The following is an 18,786-nucleotide window of genomic DNA, read 5'->3' as shown; positions in this document are numbered from 1 at the left end:
AATGCTCCTGACTCATCATATTCTCCTTTGCAGTGTGGGAAGGCTGCAGCAAGACTAGATAAAATATGTATGTTTCAGAAAGTGAGAAGAAGAGTAGCATAGAATGTGTCATCTTTAGCCAGCTGTTTAAAAAACTGGACAAGAGAAGGAGGTCTAACTATATATTTGGGGGAAAATGTTTTGAAGCTAAAAGCTGCTTGATGGAGGAACAGACCGCCTTCTAAAATGGTGCATTAGATGTTTTTAGCGGGGTACAAATGAAGTTTATTCTTATATTATTATTATTTTTGTCCATTTATGAACTGTTTCCTTCCCTCTGTAAACCAGGGGTCCTCAAAATTTTTAAACAGAGGGCCAGGTCACAGTCCTTCAAACTGTTGGAGAGCTGGATTATAATTTGAAAAAAGCATGAATGATTTCCTTTGAGCACTGCACGTCTCTTATTTGTAGTACAAAAAATACTTTAAAACAATACAACAATTAAAATGAAGAACAGTTTTAACATATATACACTTATTAGTATTTCAGTGGGAAGTGTGGGCCTGCCTTTAGCTGATAAGATAGGAGTGTTGTTGTTGTGTGTGTGTTCAAGTCATTTCAGACTTAGGTTGACCCTGAGTGAGGGCCGGGTAAATGACTTTGGAGGGCTGTATCCGGCCCTTGGGCCTTAGTTCGAGGACCCCTGATAGTTTATAGAGGTAGATTAGACGTAGATGGTGTATGACAGGCACCAGACCATCAACCGTCACTTTGAACAAGGCTGCAATGGATGTCACTTAGGTCTAGATGTCAACCAGTTCTACAGTTCTGTGACAGGATTCTGATCTCATCAGGTGTTCTCGCCTCTGCCTGTTTAGCTCTTAAAATACTCACCACACCAAAGCTAAAAACATCAATGCCAGTGGAAAGAGTCCCGGTCCGGACATATTCAGGGGGTAGGTACGCTAATGTGCCCTGCACAGTCTGGGTCCGGCCCAATGAGCTGCTCATGGTTCCCTGCTTTGGTCGGCGGCTGAACCGTGCTAATCCGAAGTCCGCCAGTCGTGGGTTGAGTGCTGCATCCAAGAGGATGTTAGAGCTACAAAGGGCAAGAAAGAAAAGGGAAGATTACAAACAATCTTTATATTCTCGCACGGCCCCATTTTGAATTTTGATTTTCTATGTGGAGTGAACCATGTTCAAAGCTGTTCAGGCACTTTATTTTGCTATTGTGAATTGGGTACCAAAGTCATTCATACTTGACAGCCAAGAAGACTGAGATCTAGGACATTTCTCCAACTTGATATCACTCCCTTCAGATAGTTCCAATCCATCTACTGAATTTTGTAAGGAGAGGTAAGGGGGTATTAAGGCAGTAGAGTCTTGATCTAAAGTTTGTTTATATATATATATATATATATATATATATATATATATATATATATATATACACACACACACACACACACACACACACACACACACCCCGTATTTTCTGGCATATAAGACTACTTTTTAACCCAAGAAAATCTTCTCAAAAGTCAGGGATCGTCTGATACGCGGGAGTCATCTTATACGAATACGTGGGAGTCATCTTAGATGCAGGAGTAGTCTTATACACCGGGAGTCGTCTTATAGAGCGGGTGCTGAAACTTCCAATCCGGATTGGAGAATCTGTGGTTGCTGCATATGGTGGGGGGAGTTAAAAAATGGCAGTGGTTGCATCCCTGACATATGCAGCGACTGTATGAAAGCATTAAGGGTGATGCTGTACAAGTACGGTAGAAGAAAATCCATTCATCAGTATCAGTGGGCTTAATGCGGTCCTGAAGGTGAGGTGAAGGGGCGCCTCACCGGGAAGGTGTAAGGAAAGGGCGGAGCAAGCTGCAGGTGTCCGGGGTGGAAAAAAGAGATAGAGTGGCTCTGGGCCCAGAAAAACACACCTCTTTTACCTGTCTGCCCCGCCCTTCTATCCTATTACCGTACCTCCTCCTCTGCCTCTCAGATCTCTCTCCTGAAGACGGCAGTGAAGCGGTGCAGGTGCGCATGTGCGAGATCTGAGAGGCAGAGAAGTAGGTACAGTAATAGGAAAATTACCATATTGAAATCAAATCTGATGCTTTTTAAATTTTTATTTGGTGTGTGTTGGAAGACGGGTAGTCTTATACGGCAAGTATATCCCAAACTTTATATTTTAACTGGAAAAGTTGGGGTTGTCTTATACACCCAGTCGTCTTATATGCCGGAAAATACGGTACCCATTTTTCTGATTTTTAAGATTCTTCCAGATATTATCCATATATCTGCAAACATACCTCTAAAGACCTCACAACCTCTGAGGATGCCTGCCATAGATGCAGGCGAAACATCAGGAGAGAATGCTTCTAGAACAGTGGTTCTCAACCTTCCTAATGCCGTGACCCCTTAATACAGTCCCTCATGTTGTGGTGACCCCCAACCATAACCCTAACATTATGGATCGCCATGTAAAAAATGATTTGCAGGATGTATTTTCATTCACTGGAGCAAATTTGGTACAAATACCCGGTATGCCCAAATTTGAATACTGGTGGGGTTCGCAGGGGGATTGATTTTGTCATTTGGGAGTTGTAGTTGCTGGGATTTATAGTTAACATGTAAACAAAGAGCATTCTGAACCCCACCAACAATGGAATTGAACTACAGTTGGCACAGAGAACTCCCATGATCAACAGAAAATACTGGAAGGGTTTGGTGGGCATTGACCTTGAGTTTGGGAGTAGTAGTTTGCCTACATCCAGAGAGCACTGTGGGCTCAAACAATGATGGATCTGGACCAAACTTGGCGCGGATACTCAATATGCCCAAATGTGAACACTGATGGGGTTTGGGGAAAATAGACTTTGACATTTGGGAGTTGTACTTGCTGGGATTTATAGTTCACTTACAATCAAGGAGTGTTCTGAACCCCACCAATAATAGAATTGGTCCAAACTTCCCAGACGGAACCCCCATGACCAACAGAAAATACTGTGTTTTCTGATGGTCTTTGGCAACCCCTCTGACACCCCTTCGTGACCCCCCCAGGGGTCCCGACCCCCAGGTTGAGGAACACTGTTCTAGAACATGGCCATATAACCCGAAAAACCTACAACAACCCAGTGATTCTGGCCATGAAAGCCTTCAACAATACATTCCTCTAAAACTTGTGAAAGCTAGAAAAATTAATTCATCATTTGCTAGGTTTTGGGCTTTTTGTGTGTGGCAAGTGTGGAATTCCAAAGAGGGACCTTCATAAATCCTTCGAGAACTACAAAGCCCTGAGTCTGGAAGCCCACATTTCAGTGCTGGCTAGGAATGCATTTACACATAGTGTGTCAGCTGTTCCAATTAATGGAAAGGTCCGGTGAAGGTAACACATTTCGATTATATCGACTTTGGATTATCGTTATACTTTTGATGCAAGTCTCTCTTTGGAAATTTTTCCAAACACTTCAACAGGTCCAAAATGCATGATTGTAGACTATGAATAGTTACTTGGACCATATTACTCCTTTGTGAAAACAACTTCATTGACTATTGGCCCATTTTTGTAATGCCCGATATGCCTTAAATTCAGATTATCTGAAAGCTTGTATTTCCCTATGTCAGTCTGCCCAAGTCTTTTTTCTAGAGTAGGGCTTTCTCCCTGTCCCAGAAACCTCAGAGGTTTGCCTCACAAAGACATGGCACTTTTTTGCTCTTCCTTCACTAGCAAACATCTTGTTAAACAGACCTTACATTGGTGAACGTGCAGCGTGTGTGTATATGCACATTCAAGTTGGTGGTTTGACTTATGATGACCCATACATTTCAAAGTGTTTTCTTCCACAAGGAATATTCAGAGGTGGTTTTACCAGTTCCTTCCTCTGAAATACAGCCTACAGCATACAATATTTGCTGGTGGCTTGCTATCCAAGTACTTGCCAGGGCTGATCATGCTTAGTTTCCAAGATCAGACAGAATCCAGCAGCTTTTGAATATTTAATAATAATAATAATAATAATAATAATAATCTTTATTTATACCCCGCCACCATCTCCCCAAGGGGACTCTATCAATAGAACAAAAAACAATAAGCAAAAACAATACAATTAATATAACTCGCATGTAAACAGTAAATATACCATATATACTCGAGTATAAGCCAACTCGAATATAAGCCAAGGCACCAGATTTTACCACAAAAAACTGGGAAAACGTATTGACTTGAGTATAAGCCGAGGATGGGAAATGCAGCAGCTACGGGTCAGTTTCAAAATAAAAATAGATACCAATAAAATTACATTAATTGAAGCATCATTAGGTTAAATGTTTATTAATATTTACATAAAACTGTAAGATAAGACTGTCCAACTCTGACTAAACCATTATTCTAACCTTCTTCAATGTACATGGGTTTACATATCCTTCCAATAATAATAGAGTAAAATAATAAATGTAATAATAATAAAAATAATAAAGCTAACCTATAAATGTAATAATAGTAATAGTAATAATAATAGAGAAAAATAATAAATGTAATAATAATAAAAATAATAAAGTTAACCTATAAATGTAATAATAGTAATCGTAATAATAATAGTAATAATAATAGAGTAAAATAATAAATAATTTTGACTCGAGTATAAGCCGAGGGGGCTTATAAAAAAGGGCTGCAAAACTAGGCTTATACTTGAGTATATACAGTAACTCACATGTAAACAGTATTTAGCACTGTTTCTAAATATATGTGTGACGATGTGTAACTTTTATTCTTATGGTTATGTGTTGTTTAAACAGTAGTTAATAAATGGTAAGTATGTAGGATTATATTTTGTTAGAGATGGTGGCTGGTGGCTTGAGCTGAGTTGCCATAGCAACGGGGGCGGAGCCAACTGTCACTTCACGGTACAGCTTCTTGAAAGTGGCAGTCTGTAAGCCCGTGAGCTACAGGGAAGGACTGATTTCTCTAGTGGGAGAAACAGGGAGTTTATTTGTGACCAAAGGGGTTACAGGAAAGGGCCCGGTAGTGATAAAACTACAGGGGGTTATTGATTCTGGGTTAAGAATCAAGGTTTGGCTGAGAGCCAATTCTGTTCAATAGGCCTTTTGGCTTATTTGTTTTATTGGGACAGTTGTCCAGAAGAGATACATCTGCTTATAGAAACCTCTTGGAAGTCTGTGCCTGAGGTTACTCATGAAACCTTACTAATGTAACCAATCAAGATTCGTGCCTCTTGTGAAGAAACAATTAAACATGTTATACTCCTGTTAAAATAAACTTGTTACTGTTTTCCTCAAGCCTTGCCTGATACAGTTTCTCTTAAGTCAAACAGCCTGCATAAGAAGTAAAGCCAAACCAGGGACAGAAAACACTACACTATCAATACTTCTGTAAATAATAGTCCCTTTATAAACCAGCTCATAAGCTGATATTGATCATTGCCCAGCTTTCCTCACAGATTAGGTGGCAGTAGTTTTACCTCCTTTACAATATGTCATTGTTTTTATTTTTTTAAAAAATTAAAACAATGCTTTTTTGTTTTATTTTTTAATTGGATCAGTAACGGTACAACACATTGTTCTAGCTGTTTTATTTGAAATTAAATTGCAAGCTGCTCTGGGTCCCAATCTTGGAAAATCAAAAGGATAAACAGGCAGTCATGTTTCAAAACAGCAGAGTTCCACACTATACTGTGTTCAGTGAAATGGATGGGAGGGCTTAGACACACAATACTTGATATACAGGGTTAGTCAAAATGCATAGGCCAATAAGCCATTCAATTGAATGGCTTATTGGCCTATGCATTTTGACTAACCCTGTACTTTTGAGTAAAGTTCCCTTTGAATAGCAAACGTTACACCATTGGAAGAGACTGTGCTTCCTCATACTATCTGACACAATAGCCTCAAGCTCTGAGTTACTATCTGCATCATAGCAACGCCTGCATCATAGTAATGCTAGCGTCATGTCATTCAAGACCTCACTTACGGGACATGTCTAACAAAAAGGAAGTTCAACTTTGTGCCTTAAATTGTTCTTCCTGGAAGCCCAGTGGCTTTTAAACCACTTAATTTCAAGGAACTCTTCCCAAATTACTTTGTCTGACAGTCTCTAAACCATTTGTCACAAAAACAGAACTAACATTAAAACTCCACTGCAGATAGATCCAAAACAACAAAAAAAGTGTAAAATCCTGCCAAAGAAATCCAAGAAAGCTTTTTGAAAAAATCTCACCACGCTAAAAAAGTAGATGTGACTCTTAATGAGACATGTCGCATTATCACGGGGTTATTTATTTATCGTGTCATCAGCAACCATACCATTGTGTTACAATTCTAACAGAACAAAACAAACACACAGATTAAAAAGAAAAAGAAAAAAAAGAAGAAGAAAAAACACACAGATTTTGCAAACTTGGTAGTTGGTTAAATGTCCTTTGACCAGTATCTGGCCACTTGGAGTGCCTCTGGTGTTGCCACAAGAAGGTCCTCCATTGTGCATGTGGCAGGGCTCAGGGTGCATTGCAGCAGGTGGTCAGTGGTTTGTTCTTCTCCGCACTCGCATGCCGAGGATTCCACCCTGTAGCCCCATTTCTTAAGATTGGCTCTGCATCTCGTGGTGTCTGCGCCCTACACCACTGGAGAAATTACACTGTTTAGCTGGTATTGCACCACCTGACATCCGCCGGGAAGTAGCAGCCTACAGCGAAAGGACCAAGGCAGAGACATCTCCAGCTCATCCCTTCTTTGGGTATCAGCCAGCACGCCAATCACTTAAATCACAAAATAGTTTTCTAAGATCTACAGAGACACTCACTGGAACACCTCAGCAAGCGAGAGTCCAAAAGTGGCAGGCTCAAACCCAGAACCTCAATAAATAGTTGACACCAAATGAGAGACTTCCCCCTGGGCACACAGAAGACTGGGCGACTTGGAAGGCGCTGAACAGACTGCGCTCTGGCACCATGAGATGCAGAGCCAACCTTAAGAAATGAGGCTACAAAGTGGAATCCTCGACATGCGAGTGCGGAGAAGAGCAAACCACTGACCACCTGCTGCAATGCAACCTGAGCCCTACTACATGCACAATGACCTTCTTGCAGCAACACCAGAGGCACTCCAAGTGGCCAGATATTGGTCAAAGGACATTTAATCAACTACTAAGCTTGCAAACTTTGTGTTTTGTTTGTTTGTTTGTTAAAAAATTCAATACAACTGTTTGGCTTGCTCCTGACACGATAAATAAATAAATAAACCTAAGTATTTTCAAAACATATGGCTCAGTTTCAGGTATCCACAGATGGTCTTGGAATATATGCCATGCAGATATAGGAGTTGTATTGAATTATACTGACTGAACTGCTCCTGCATAATTTATTCTAATTTTGCTACTAATGAAAAGTTCTGCCAAGATTTCCCCCCCAGAAGGCTGAAACTTCCAATGGAGCCCAAGCTGTGATGCCTCAAATAACTCGTCTCTTCCAAGCAGAGTGTGGAAAACGGCAGAACTGTATTTGTCTTCCTGCAGAAATCTTTCCCTTCTGGATCAAAATCATGATCCTTATAATAGCTAGCTGTACCTGCCACGCATTGCTGTGGCCAACTTTCCCTCCCTCTTTCTTTCTCTCCTTCCTTCCCTTTTTTCTTTCCTTCTCTCCTTCCCTTCCTCTTCCCTTCCTTTCCCCCTTTTCTTTCCATTCTTCTTTCTCCCCGTTCTTCCTTCTCTAACTATTCTTGGACTGCAACTCCCAGCAGTCCTCCTGATCGATCTATCTACCTACCTATTTATCTCTATGTAATCTAGCTATCTGGAGGATTGATGGGAATTGCCGTCCAGGAATAGGAAATTGGAAATATGAAGGGATTGCGATGCTCTCAAATCCAAGAAGAAAGCTTGCATCTTGGAAGCAGTGCATTTGGATCATCCCCCTCTCCTAAAGGGTCTGGTGTAGGGGATGCTGGAAGCTGTAGTCCAGAAGTCAGTGCGGATGATATGCTATTGTGTGTTTTGTTTGCTGGGAGAGTCGTTTTTGCGCATGTGTTGTAGCGTCTTTTTGTGTTTTTTTTTACTTTTTAAGTCCCTTCTGCTGTGTTTTTCAGTGTTTTTATAAGTGATGGTCACTCATTGGCTTGCTACGTGTCTTGTGTCCAAATTTGGTGTCAATTCGTCCAGTGGTTTTTGAGTTATGTTAATCCCACAAACGAACGTTACAGTTTTATTTATATAGATAATCATCATCATCATCCATCACCACTGCCCCACTCCCTTTGCTTGAATGAGGAATCCTCACCTCTTTACATCTCCATGGATGAGGCTGGGAGAGTCACTATGCAGGAACTGAATGGCTCTGCTAGCGCCCACCGCCACATGCAGCCTCTGGGCCCAGGTAAGGCAGGGACCAACCTGAGAAATGAAAGCCAAAGGACAGGTTGGAGAACAGGAGCAGGACTGAAGGCCCCCTTCCTAAGGAAAAACAAATATATCTTCTTCCCACTACATATCACAGAAAAACTGGGTAGAACGATGAGATTTTTCAACTGGTCACCTGTCTGTGTAAATGGTCATCCAAGGAGCCCTTTGGCAGGAAAACGTACACAAGGCAGAAATTCCCCTGTTCGGCACAGTAACCAGCAAGCTCAACAATGTTGGGATGGCGGAACCTGGGGGATAAGAGGAGGAGAGTATTTATTTATTTGTTTATCTTGTCAGGAGAAAACCAAACAGTTGTATTGCATTTTTTTTAACAAACAAACAAAACACAAAAGTTTGCAAGCTTGGTAGTTGATTAAATGTCCTTTGACCAGTAGCTGTCCACTTGGAGTGCTTCTGGTGTTGCTATAAGAAGGTCCTCCATTGTGCATGTGGCAGGGCCCAGGTTGCATTGCAGCAGATGGTCTGTGGTTTGCTCTTCTCCACACTCGCATGTCGTGGATTCCACTTTGTAGCCCCATTTCTTAAGGTTGGCTCTGCATCTCGTGGCGCAGTCTGTTCAGTGCCCTTCAAGTCGCCCAGTTTTCTGTGTGCCCAGGGGGGAGTTTCTCATTGGATATCAGCCATTGATTGAGGTTCTGGGTTTGAGCCTGCCACTTTTGGACTCTCGCTTGCTGAGGTGTTCCAGCAAGTGTCTCTGTAGATCTTAGAAAACTATTTCTTGATTTAAGTCGCTGACGTGCTGGCTGATACCCAAACAAGGGATGGGATGGGCTGGAGATGTCGCTGCCCTGGTCCTTTCACTACTGGCTCCTACTTCCCGGCGGATGTCAGGTGGTGCAATACCGGCTATACAGTGTAATTTCTCCAGTGGTGTAGGGCGCAGACATCCCGTGATAATGCGGCATGTCTCATTAAGAGCCACATCCACTGTTTTAGCCTGGTGAGATGTGTTCCAAACTGGGCATGCATACTCAGCAGCAGGGTAGCAAAGCATAAGGGCAGATGTCTTCACTGTGTCTGGTTGTGACCCCCAGGTTGTGCCAGTCAGCTTTCGTATGATATTGTTTCTAGGAGGAGAGTGACAGAACTGCAATTTCTCTGCGCCAATACACATTTCTGAAAAATTTCATGTGAAGTTATCTCAATTTTTTGGAAATCCTACTCCATACCTGATTAACATCCCATTCCTTACCGGTAAAGCTTTTCCACTTCAGTGACAAAACTGTTTTTTATCACGCTCCAGTCCAATTCTGCTTCCTGTTAGTCAGACATAAAAAGACAGAGAGGGAGAAGAAAAGAGGAAGAAAGTCATTCAGGCAGACAGTCAATGACAAAGAACAGTGCATTCTGGGTGAAATGAAAGGGCAAGATTGAGTCAGCATCTCCTCATTCACAACCAAGAACAACAAACACAGGGCAAGCAACTACGAGGGTTGAATGAAAAGTAATGCCTCCACCTTTGTTACTTGGATTTGGATGGGAATATTTTAATAAATCAAACGTGGAAATAATTCTTAGAATGTGCTCTTTGACTACCACTATTCACTTTTCCACATAGGAGCCCCCCGTGGTGCTGTGGGTTAAACCCCTGTGCTGGCAGGACTGAAGACCGACAGGTCGCAGGTTCGAATCCAGGGAGAGGCAGATGAGCTCCCTCTATCAGCTCCAGCTCCTTATGCGGGGACATGAGAGAAGCCTCCCACAAGGATGATAAAACATCAAAATCATCCGGGCATCCCCTGGGCAACGTCCTTGCAGACGGCCAATTCTCTCACACCAGAAGCGACTTGCAGTCTCTCAGGTCACTCCTGACACGAAAAAAAAAACCCCAAAAACAAAAAACTTTTTCACATAATCACCAGACAATTGGATACGTTTCTGTCAATAATGAACAAGTTTTCTGAAGCCGTCACAGAAGAAATCAACACTCTGTTTCCGCAACCAGCGTCTCACAGTTCTCTCAACGTCTTCATCAGAAGCATAATGATGTCCTCGCAGATCTCCTTTCATTATTGAGAACAGATGGAAGTCAGACGATTCTAAATCTGGACTGTATGGAGGATGCCGTACGGTGGTGAGATCCAGTCCCTGAAGTTCTGCTGTAGTGGTGTACGTTTTCATTTCAGGCGTCAGCATCCTGGGTACCCGTCATGCACAGATCTTCCGATAGCCAAGCAAAGCAATAATGTGACCCACACGTTCTTGTGAAATGCTGATTATGCTTGAAATTTCTCTCTAAGTGATACGACGATCATCCTGAATCAATCTGTCAACCTTTTGCTTGTGAAACTTGGTGGTTGCTGTCACAGGACGTCCAACTCTTGTTTGTCATGCAAATCAGATGTTTCCACCTCAACATCTTTAAACTTACTTGCCCAACGATGCGTACTACTCACATCAACACAATCACCATAAACAGCTTGCATTCTCTGATTAAACTCCTTTGGGGTGACACCTTCTGCTGTCAATAATTCAATGATTGCACGTTGCTTAAGTCGCATTGACCGACCGTCTGTGCAGGGACCATACTTTGCACTTTAACAACACAACCATTCATTGCTAAGGCTTCCCGCCAAAATGGAACTGTAGAGGAGAGTCTACTTAACAAGCCAGTACCTGCCGCATACCAGTACTGCAATCTGTTGAGGCGTTACGAAGGTGGAGGCATTACTTTTCATTCAACACTCATAATATGGATGGTTCTACTACCAAACTTTGGGAAAGTTACTCTTTTGGACTACTACTCCCAGAATCAGCCAGGGCCAATACTATAAACCTCAACTGCCTATGTTGAATCAAAGCAGAGTTCTTCCAGATCCTACCACTACTAATGAAAGCTGGAAACAAATCAGATTTTATGCAGTATGACCCCCATATTTATGGGGAAAACACTTCAAGACAACCTGTCCCTGTGCGTACCTGAAATTTTGTCACATTTATTTGCTCACCTACTCACTATATTATGAACTGAGAATCAAATTCTTGGGATCCATTCTGTCTCATCTACATTCCGATAATGCCGGGGCGTCAGACTAATTTTCACCAAGGGCACATCAACCTTATGCTTGCCTTCAAAGGGCCATTTGTAATTGCAAGGCTGCATACATGTAACAACGTTGCCATGGCATTGAAAGCCTCGTGAACTACATAAAACGATGTTACAGACTGGATTAGATCTGTGGGCTTTGTATGTGCGCAATAATGTTTCATAAATGATTTTCTATATCCTGAGTGATACCAATTCAATAACTTGCAAGGTTTCTCTTTTTATCCTGACAGCAATAAAAAAAATGTGAAATTTATCACTGATAATGCAATTGATTGTTCTGGGGATGCTTTTACTTTCAAGTAACGTTAAAGGTTTCCCCTGACATTAAATTTAGTCTAGGGGTGTGTGCTCATCTCCATTTCTAAGCCAAAGAGCTGGCGTTGTCCGTAGACACCTCCAAGGTCATGTGGCAGGCATGACTGCATAGAGCAGACACCTCAAACTGCAGCCCTCCTGTTGTTTGGGCCTCCAACTCCCAGAAGCCCTAATGAGCTTGTTCAATTGTCAGGAATTCTGGGAGTTGAAGGCCCAAACAGCTGGAGGGCTGGTTTGAGGATGCCTGGCATAGAGCACCATTACCTTCCTGCAGAAGCAATACCTATTGATCTACTCACATTTGCATGTTTTCAAACTGCTAGGTTGGCAGAAGCTGGGGCTAACAGTGGGAGCTCACCCCGCTCCCTGGATTGAGCGATCTATCTTTGTTGAGATTAACTTCACAATTCAGCAGCAGATCAGTTGCACAACTTCAGCGCTTTCCAGTAGCTTCTTCCTGCACAGTATTTTCAGTCAACTGCTCCCACAAACTGCAGTCACTCTGGAACCTTTTACAGGCACTTGAGCATATGCCCGGCCATTGTCAGTTTTACCATTGTCTTTTCCCCAGTGTAGATGACATTACAAACTTACCACAGCATACAGTTATATCTTGTCTTAGCAGACAGGTTCTTTTAATTACACTAATCTTTAGCACTAATCTTTAGCCTTTGACTAACAACATCACAGCACAAGGAGAAATATACACTGTACATGACTTCCTTATATACAATTCATTTACACATAGCAATCACTGATTGGTTCCCAACTCATTGACTTAACTCAAACCCAGGATTACATCATTCACAATCACCTGGACTAGGCCAGAACACATTCCCCAAATGATTCCCTATATACAGTTAATGCATGACTCAGCATTCCCAATAGAAGCCCATTAGCAGTGCATGACTCAGCTATATTACATTACAATACATTGTAAAACCTGACAATCTTTCAGTCAGCAAGTTCAGCAGCTCAGCATTTAAACCCGCTGCGCCACCAGGGGGCTCTTACTTTACCTAATCTAATTTTATCTAATGTAAATTTTAATACTTATATTTAATGTGTTGTATTCTATTTCAATTATATTGTTTTTTTAATATATTCAGGCCAATTATTTTACGTAGTGGGTTGTTGTAGGTTTTTTCAGGCTATATGGCCATTTTCCAGAGGCATTCTCTCCTGACATTTCGTCTGCATCTATGGCAAGCATCCTCAGAGGTAGTGAGGTCTGTTGGAACTAGGAAAAAGGGTTTATATATCTGTGGAAAGACCAGGGTGGGACAAGGAACTCTTGTCTGCTGGAGCTAAGTGTGAATGTTTCAACTGACCACCTTGATTAGCATTTGATAGCCTGGCAGTGCCTGGAGCAATCTTTTGTTGAGAGGTGACGTATTTTTATGCTGTATTTATTTATTTTGTATGCAGATGGATTAAGATCTAAGCCAGAGTTCCCCACACTAAGGCCTGTGGGTCAGATGTGGCCCTTCATGGTCATGGACCTGGCCCTAATCTTTAGGTTTAGGGTCACCCTAAGTCTCAAATGACTTGAAGACACACAAGAACAACAATCCTCATTAACTTGACTCTCTCATCAGCCAAAAGCAGGCCCATAAATCCTGCTGAAATACTGGGAAGTTTATGTTGGTTAAAATGGTTCTTTATTTTAAATAATGCATTATTCATTCATGTCTTTTTGCACTATAAATAAGATATGTGCAGTGTGCATAGGGGTTTGTTCATATTTTTTTCCAGCTAATGTCTGTCCCTCCAACAAGCTGAGGGACCATGAATTGGCCCTTGGATTTAAAAGTTTTAGGGCCCCTAGTCTAAGCATTAATATATTATTACTACTCCCATCATATTTTGACTATACTTGGGCTGGAAGAAAATCACAGAATCATATTAGAGGGCCTAGAAAGGTTCGCAAATCCTTGCAGGGGAACATTTTTGCGGGTGCAGGTAAATGAAATTGTAAATATCCAATCCATAAAGAAGGGAATCATACTGTATGCAACTAACTAATAGTCTGTGGTCATATCCTGGACACCACAATTCAAGAGAGATATTGACAAGCTGGAATGTGTCCAGAGGAGGGCGACTAAAATGATCAAGGGTCTGGAGAACAAGCCCTATGAGGAGCGGCTTAAGGAGCTGGGCATGTTTAGCCTGAAGAAGAGAAGGCTGAGAGGAGATATGATAGCCATGTATAAATATGTGAGAGGAAGCCACAGGGAGGAGGGAGCAAGCTTGTTTTCTGCTTCCTTGGAGACTAGGACGCAAAACAATGGCTTCAAACTACAAGAAAGGAGATTCCATCTGAACATGAGGAAGAACTTCCTGACTGTGAGAGCCGTTCAGCAGTGGAACTCTCTGCCCCGGAGTGTGGTGGAGGCTCCTTTTTTGGAAGCTTTTAAACAGAGGCTGGATGGCCATCTGTCAGGGGTGATTTGAATGCAATTTTCCTGCTTCCCGACAGGGGGTTGGACTGGATGGCCCATGAGGCCTCTTCCAACTCTTTGATTCTATATCTCGGACCTGTTTTTGGATATGTTGTCGAAAGGCTAAAATACAGTGAAGAAAGTTCCACTGGCGAGGCTTACAAACTCACAATACCTCCTTGAGTCGCTTGACGGCATAGATAGTGTTTCGCAGTCGGGCCTGATAGACACAGCCAAAGCCTCCTTCACCAATCTTTAGGTTTTCTGAAAAGTCACTTGTGGCTTGCCGCAGTTCCTCCAATCGCCATTCAAAGGGACAGGTTAGGGACAAGGAGCTGAGGCCCTGGAGTCAGGAAAGAGCAAATAAGTATTCTGAAAGGCACCTCTCCACTTAACATGCATTATCTCCTGATAATGCCTGCCATAGATGTGGGCAAAATGTCAGGAGAGAATGCTTCTGAATCATAGCCATACAGTCTGGAAAACTCACAGCAACCCAATGTTTTCAATTTCAATCCCAAAATACAAAAGTTGTGTTTTTAAAAAATCCAGCGAAACAGTTAAGAAAATAAATTTTCAGTATGTTTCAGTGATAGAAAGTGGCAATGGAAAAATTGCAATATGTTTCTCTGGCCAAAGCGGACAAATTAACTTTAGCTTCACAACAAACAAATACACAGAAACTTCAAGAAGAATGGTAACCTGTTATGGAATGTATAAAGAACCAGAGGAAAATGGATTGGTTTACTAAAAAACAATATTAATATTATTGTCGAAGGCTTTCATGGCCAGAATCACTGGGCTGTTGTAGGTTTTCTGGGCTATATGGCCATGTTCTAGAGGCATTTTCTCCTGACGTTTCGCCTGCATCTATGGCAAGCACCCTCAAATCACCAAATCGCAAATCACCTCTCAAAGAAAGATTCCCCCAGGCACTTCCAAGCCATTAAATGCTAATCAAGGTGGTCAGTTGAAACATTCACACCTAGCTCCAGCAGACAAAAGTCCTTGGTCCCACCCTGGTCTTTCCACAGATATATAAACCCATTTTCCTACTTCCAACAGACCTCACTACCTCTGAGGATGCTTGCCATAGATGCAGGCGAAACGTCAGGAGAAGATGCCTCTAGAACATGGCCATATAGCCCGGAAAAACCTACAAGAACCCAATATTAATATTATATAGGTATTTTGCATTCTTTATATTTACATTTAAGGGACTTTGGATAATTGACATGTCAGTACCCTTTAATTAGAATATAAATGTTTGAAAGCTTCTTTATAGATATTTGAAATACCGTATATTCTGGGGCACAAGACGACTTTTTAACACAGGAAATCATCATAAAAGTGGGGAGTGGTCTTCTGCGCCAGGTATAAACTGTGCTGCTTGGGGATGCCGAGAGCGAGGGTTGCGGGCAGCTATCAGAGGCCAAAGCAACCCTGCTGCTGCTGCTGGTATCGCAGCAACAGGGTCCCTTTGGTTTCTAGGCTTGAGATGGAGCCTAGAAACCACCAGGCCGCCGCCAGCGGAGCCAGCACAAAGCTGGCAGCAGTGGGGACAGCTCAGCGGGCCACTACCCCCAATCGATCTCCCTGGTAATGGGGTTGCCGCTCCTCCTCCTCCCCGTACTCCTCCCTCGCCCTTGGCATCCTTGAGCAGGGCAACCTCGGCCAGCCCCCGTGGATGCCCCCCTCTAACCTGGCTTCAGCTCTGGTTCCTGCGGTGGTTGCTCCAGGCTTGAGGCGGAGCTAGCACCAAGCCAGCGGCGGTAGGGACAGCTCAGCAGGCCACCACCCCTGGCCAGCCTCCCTGCATAGAGTGCCATTACCTTCCTGACAGAGTGGTACCTATTGATCTACTCATATTAGCATGTTTTCGAACTGGTAGGTTGGCAGAAGCTGGGACTAACAGCTGGAGTTCACCCCGCTCCCCAGATTTGAACTGGAGACCTTTCGGTCAGCAAGTTCAGCAGCTTAACACACTACACCACCGGGGAAACCATACTGTCAAATTAACAATGTATAAGTCACTCTGGTAAAATGCCCTGTACTCTGATGGGTGTAATATCCTGATGGTGATGATTATAATATAACAAATTCTGGAAGGTATTTAAATCTAAAATGGAAGGGAGAATAAGATATGAAAAGTGGATTGGAAAAATAGAGCAAGCATCTCACATGGGGAAAAAAGATCAGAAGGAGCTAACAAGAATACAATGCGGGAAACAGCAACATATATATGGCCATGTTCTAGAAGTATTCTCTCCTCTTATGTTTTAGGTAATTTATGTTGTTGTTTGTGTTTTGATTTTATCTATTGTATTATGTTGTTGGGTTTGGCCTTATGTAAGCCGCCCCGAGTCCCCATCGGGGAGATGGTGGCGGGGTACAAATAAAGTTTATTATTATTATTATTACTAGCCATCCCCTGCCATGCATTGCTGTGGCCCACATGGGGATTCTGTGTGGGAGGTTTAGCCCAATTTTATCGTTGGTGGGGTTCAGAATGTTCTGTGATTGTAGGTGAACTATAAATCCCAGCAACTACAACTCCCAAATGTCAAGATTCTATTTTCCCCAATAGGCTGTGAGGTCACAACCTCTGAGGATGCTTGCCATAGATGCAGGCGGAACATCAGGAGAGAATGCTTCTAGAACATGGCCATATAGCCCAAAAAACCTACAACAACCCTGTATTTGTATTCTGCTTTTCCCTCAAAATGACTTGCAGAGTACCATATAGTTAAAGTACACAAAAATAACATTAAACAGACATAATTAAACCATTAACCATTATGACAACAACATTATAGAGTTAAGGAAAAGAAAGGGCTTGGAAAAGATACTTGGAAGACATTTAAAGAGGAATCAGCAGGGAGAGTGGCAAGATGAGAATATTGTTGGGGTTCAGCCTCCGTGTGAACCTGAACCTGATTCTCTGATTGTATTTCCTGATGCAACTGAACAGGCTACTGAACATGTATTTTTCCCTGATGGTTTGGAAACTGTTGATTCTGAAGGCAGTGGCTTGGAAAGTGAAACTACACATCCTGATGAGAATGTTTCAGAATCAAGCGGTGATAACTCTCCAGAGGAGCTAGCACCTGCCTTTTTTAATGAGGATAGGATAGGACAGATTTGGAAAAACAGGAGTGAATCACAGAGCCTGTGAAGGTCAAGTAGATTAAAGGAAAAGGAGGCTTCAAAGCCTGGAGGCGTGTCCCGAAACAGTTTCTTTAGTTTTAAGTGTCTCCCCCCGGGCTGTCTCGTTAGATCAAGCATTGTTTAGACTGAGGCATTACCTTGGCAGATCTCCCGGTTCCCATGGCCTGCATTCCCAGAGGCTTCTAGTTTCCAAGTACGGTTAGTGAGATGCTAACAGGTTCCAGGTTTTTATAGTGTTGTTTTTGGAATTTTGATCTAGTTCATAGATATTCCTGACTGCTGAATTTTACTGTGGTTTTTTGGACTTTGTATTTTCCTATTTTGTAACCATTTTTCATCAATAAAAAAGGATTGTTTTTTCCTACAGTCAAGTGTGGTGGATTAATATCTTATGGTCTTGTTTCCTGATCTGGGTTGCAACAAATATGGAAGGACACTTAAAAAATACTAATATTCTTGCATCAGTGCAGAAGCGATGGCAGAAGTTTTGACAAGAAGGGACAAAAAAAATAAGGAGTACCAGCACGAAAGAGCCAAAAGCAAAGCCACCAGCCAGTCCAATAAGAAGAAAGAGGAAGAACCGCCACCTAAGACAGAAGAAATAAAGAGCCATGGTGAAAAAAATTAAAGAATTTGGGAAATGTGACCTGCTTTACATAACTAAACACAAACAAAGGACACTCCCTTAAGAGTTAAAAGTTCCAGGCAAGTCTAGCTGTCCCTAGTTTCCTCTTCAGTGCCACTCTCTCAATCCCTGGCCCAATGGAGCCAAGGACCAAAACTATGTCCGTTGACAGAATTGACCTTACCTGCTCGTCGGGCTTTGTAGAAGGTGGCCGCGTGCTGCTCTGGTCCACACTACTGAGGCAGCGGCTGGGAGCGGGTTCTGGAAGAGACAGTGGTGGATAGGAGGGCTCTGTTGGGCAGAGAAAGCAGAGAGAGAACTGTTAAAAGTCAAGGTAAACACTTCTGCTTCCTTGCTGCTATCTGCTTAAGTGTGGGCTGAGACGAGGAAAACCGAGACCCCATCTACATTGATTGTTTAATGTAATTTGAAGCTACTTTCCTGCAGATGTGCAATTCAAAAGCTACCCGATCCCTCCGATCCTCGGGGAAGGCTCTTCTTTCACCCCTACCACTATCTCAGGCCTGCCTTGTGGGGACAAAGGAGACAGCCTTTTCCTCAGTGGCTCCCCGATTATGGAATACATTGTCCAGTGAGCTTAGATGAGCCCCTACTCTAGAAAGTTTTAAGAAGAACCTCAAAACCTGGCTCTTCCACAGCGCTTTTGGAAATTAATCATATTATCCCATATGACGGGTATCCCTCAACATTTGTCTTTAGTGCATACCCGCTCCTCTTCTGTACGACTCCACTTTGGAAAGTTTCTCCCTCA

General features: G+C 42.5%; 1 protein-coding gene across 2 annotated transcripts in view; it reads right to left on the bottom strand.

Moving 5' to 3' along the window:
• IRAK1 (interleukin 1 receptor associated kinase 1) overlaps positions 1–18,786 on the bottom strand; it is a 60,619-nt gene that overhangs the window by 18,090 nt on the left and 23,743 nt on the right. For both annotated transcript variants that reach the window (XM_067464191.1, XM_060763204.2), the window contains exons 4-9: positions 18,199–18,305; positions 14,397–14,564; positions 9,609–9,673; positions 8,529–8,643; positions 8,274–8,386; positions 874–1,078 (exon numbers count right to left, since the gene is read on the bottom strand). In XM_067464191.1, coding sequence (XP_067320292.1) covers positions 874–1,078; positions 8,274–8,386; positions 8,529–8,643; positions 9,609–9,673; positions 14,397–14,564; positions 18,199–18,305 — 773 coding nt within the window. The remainder of the gene's footprint in view (positions 1–873; positions 1,079–8,273; positions 8,387–8,528; positions 8,644–9,608; positions 9,674–14,396; positions 14,565–18,198; positions 18,306–18,786) is intronic.

Source organism: Anolis sagrei, chromosome 2, assembly GCF_037176765.1.
Source record: "Anolis sagrei isolate rAnoSag1 chromosome 2, rAnoSag1.mat, whole genome shotgun sequence".
NCBI lineage: Eukaryota > Metazoa > Chordata > Lepidosauria > Squamata > Dactyloidae > Anolis > Anolis sagrei.
The sequence above is the reverse complement of the archived record's forward strand: the minus strand, read 5'-3'. Positions and strand labels throughout refer to the sequence as shown.